Genomic DNA, 2,408 nt, shown 5'->3' with positions numbered 1-2,408 from the left:
GCCCCGTTGGCCACACACTGCGCCGCGTCGGGCACCGCCGCCCCCACGCCCCACACACCCGGACTGACCCGCTGGGCAGGCACACACATACACACACACGCGTACTCACACCCCAGCGCCTCGCCAGGCCACACACACCCGTCCACCGCACGGTATCAATCCCCTTCGCTGGTGGCCACTAACCCCGCAGGCGGGTCAGCAGCAGGCACAACCCCGCAGCGACGCTGACACCCTCACCATCACTCTTATTCCTCTTGTGGCAGGAGCCGTCAGTGCCCACCCCCACAGAGAGGGGACACAGGCATACGCCCACAAAAAAACAAAGAGCAAAAACACAGAGCGAGTGTTACAGTGCACCACACGGTTGCAATACACTCAGGAGCAGGACCCTTCAAACAAGTGACATCAGTTAGAGGGCAGGCCGCACACAATGCCCAGCAGCAAGCAAAGCCCCAACACACCCAGAGAAGAAACAAGCAGACGCCTCCCGGACAACACACACAGCACAAGTGAGTACAGTCGCGGGTGAATTAAACAGCGCCCAGCCCACAACGGGGCAGCAATGAAATGAAAACAAAAGAATCTTTATAATGAAGAACCCAGCCCTCGGGACTCAACGCAATTATTACGAGCCCATCGTCGCCCCCTGCACGCACACACACACAGACGTCTTACCACACGGCCACGCAGGCCAGCAGCAGCAGTATTGGGGCACGCACCCACGCAGTGCTGCTGCCACCGTCAGCGTTGGGCACCAGAAGTGCGGGGTCCGTGGTGTCTGGCGGAGAAGTGTGTGACCCGTGGGAGCCGTCAACGGCAGGAGCATCCTCGTGCTCCCGCTGCGGCGTTCTGGCGAGAGTCTCCTGCCCGCTGATCCCCAACTTCTTCTTCAGTTGCGTCAACGCCTCCTGAGTCGCCGCCCTCGTCGCATCGGCCGCCTCCACCGCAGCCGCAGCGTCCGGCGCTGCACCCGTCGCGTCCCTCAATACTGCAACAGCCGCAGTTACTACGGCGGTAGCGGCATCCGCGGCGCTTACGGCTTCCGACATAACTGCATCAAAGTCACCCAAAACTGTCTTCGCCGTCTTCGTTAAGTTTGTAAACTTTGTGTTTTCAGCATCCGTGTTATCTGTAGCGCTCCCTCCTTCTGCCAACGTCAAGGTATCCTCCGCAAGACTCAATAAACTGCCCAGAGAGCCAGACATGCGTTTCATTGCGTCTGCAACTCTGTTCAAGGTCGTCTGTGACTGCACCGCCGCCGTGCTCCCACTCGTCACAATTTCACTGACTTTCTGAACGGCATCCAACACCTTCCCTCCTGCTCCCGCGTTCTTCAGGGCCTCGCTGACTTTCTTCACCGCTGTACTCGCCTGCTCCACTGGCACATCTGCACTCTTCACTGCAGCGGATATTTTATCCGACATGGTCTTCAGAGACGATGCCGCACCCGCAGCGTTGTTCTTTGCATCTGTAACAAGTTTCCTTGCCGCAGCATCCTTAATTTCTGCGAGAGTGGGGTCTTGATTTGTTCCATCAGTCCTATTGCGAGGCAGCAATTTCTTCTTCAGTGTTTCATGCAATACACGCACCAGTTCCACTGCATTGCCAGTGCTTTCGGTCGCCATCACTGCCGCCACTGCCTTCTTGGCTTCCTCCACTGCGGCCTTCACGCTCTCCAGTGCCTCCTCCGCAGAAATCGCTGCCGCCATTGTGTTGTTCGCGGCCACAAATGCCTCCGTCCTCGCCGTGAGGTCCGCCCCCTGCGCGGACACCTCCGCCGGGGTCCCCGTACCAACAGTGGGTGGCACAGAGGAAGCCTCAGCAGCAGCAGCCACGCACAGAGAGGTGCAGCAGCACAGCGCAACGGCAATCACACAAAACATGTGGTACGGCAACATATTCAGAATGGTCTGGGACCACCTGTGTCTGCGGGGGAGAGGAGGAGCACAGCAGGTGGCACACATACACAGAGCGAGAGGGACACGGCACCAACACAGTGCACCGCTGCACAGTGAACCACCCAACAGGTGATATCAGTTAGAGGGCAGGCCGCACACAACGCCCAGCAGCAAGCAAAGCCCCAACACACCCAGAGAAGAAACACACAGACGCCTCCCGGACAGCACACACACAGCACAAGTGAGTGCAGTCGCGGGTGAATTAAACAGCGCCCAGCCCACAACGGGGCAGCAATGAAATGAAAACAAAAAGAATCTTTATAATGAAGAACGCAGCCCTCGGGACTCAACGCAATTATTACGGTGGAAGTATCGTCGCCCCATGAACACAAACACAGACTTCTTACCACACAGATAAACAGGCCAGAAGCAGCAGTATCACTGGCACACGCACCCACGAAGTGTTGCTGCCACCGTCAGCGTTGTTGTTGATGTTGAGCGCAGCCGCAG

The 2,408-nt window shown here is 57.9% G+C and overlaps 1 protein-coding gene across 1 annotated transcript; it reads right to left on the bottom strand.

The window, feature by feature from the left end:
- Positions 1–671: 671 nt before the first annotated feature.
- DQ04_16891000 (hypothetical protein) lies at positions 672–1,898 on the bottom strand (the record flags this gene model as incomplete). The annotated part of the gene is made up of 1 exon (XM_009317522.1): positions 672–1,898. One exon carries the CDS (start codon positions 1,896–1,898, stop codon positions 672–674), a length of 1,227 nt encoding a protein of 408 aa, XP_009315797.1.
- Between the last annotated feature and the right edge of the window lie 510 nt (positions 1,899–2,408).

The sequence above is a fragment of the Trypanosoma grayi genome (genome assembly GCF_000691245.1).
Source record: "Trypanosoma grayi strain ANR4 Tgr_1689_V1, whole genome shotgun sequence".
In the NCBI taxonomy this organism is placed as follows: Eukaryota; Euglenozoa; class Kinetoplastea; order Trypanosomatida; family Trypanosomatidae; genus Trypanosoma; species Trypanosoma grayi.
This window is presented reverse-complemented; position numbering and strand designations above follow the sequence as displayed.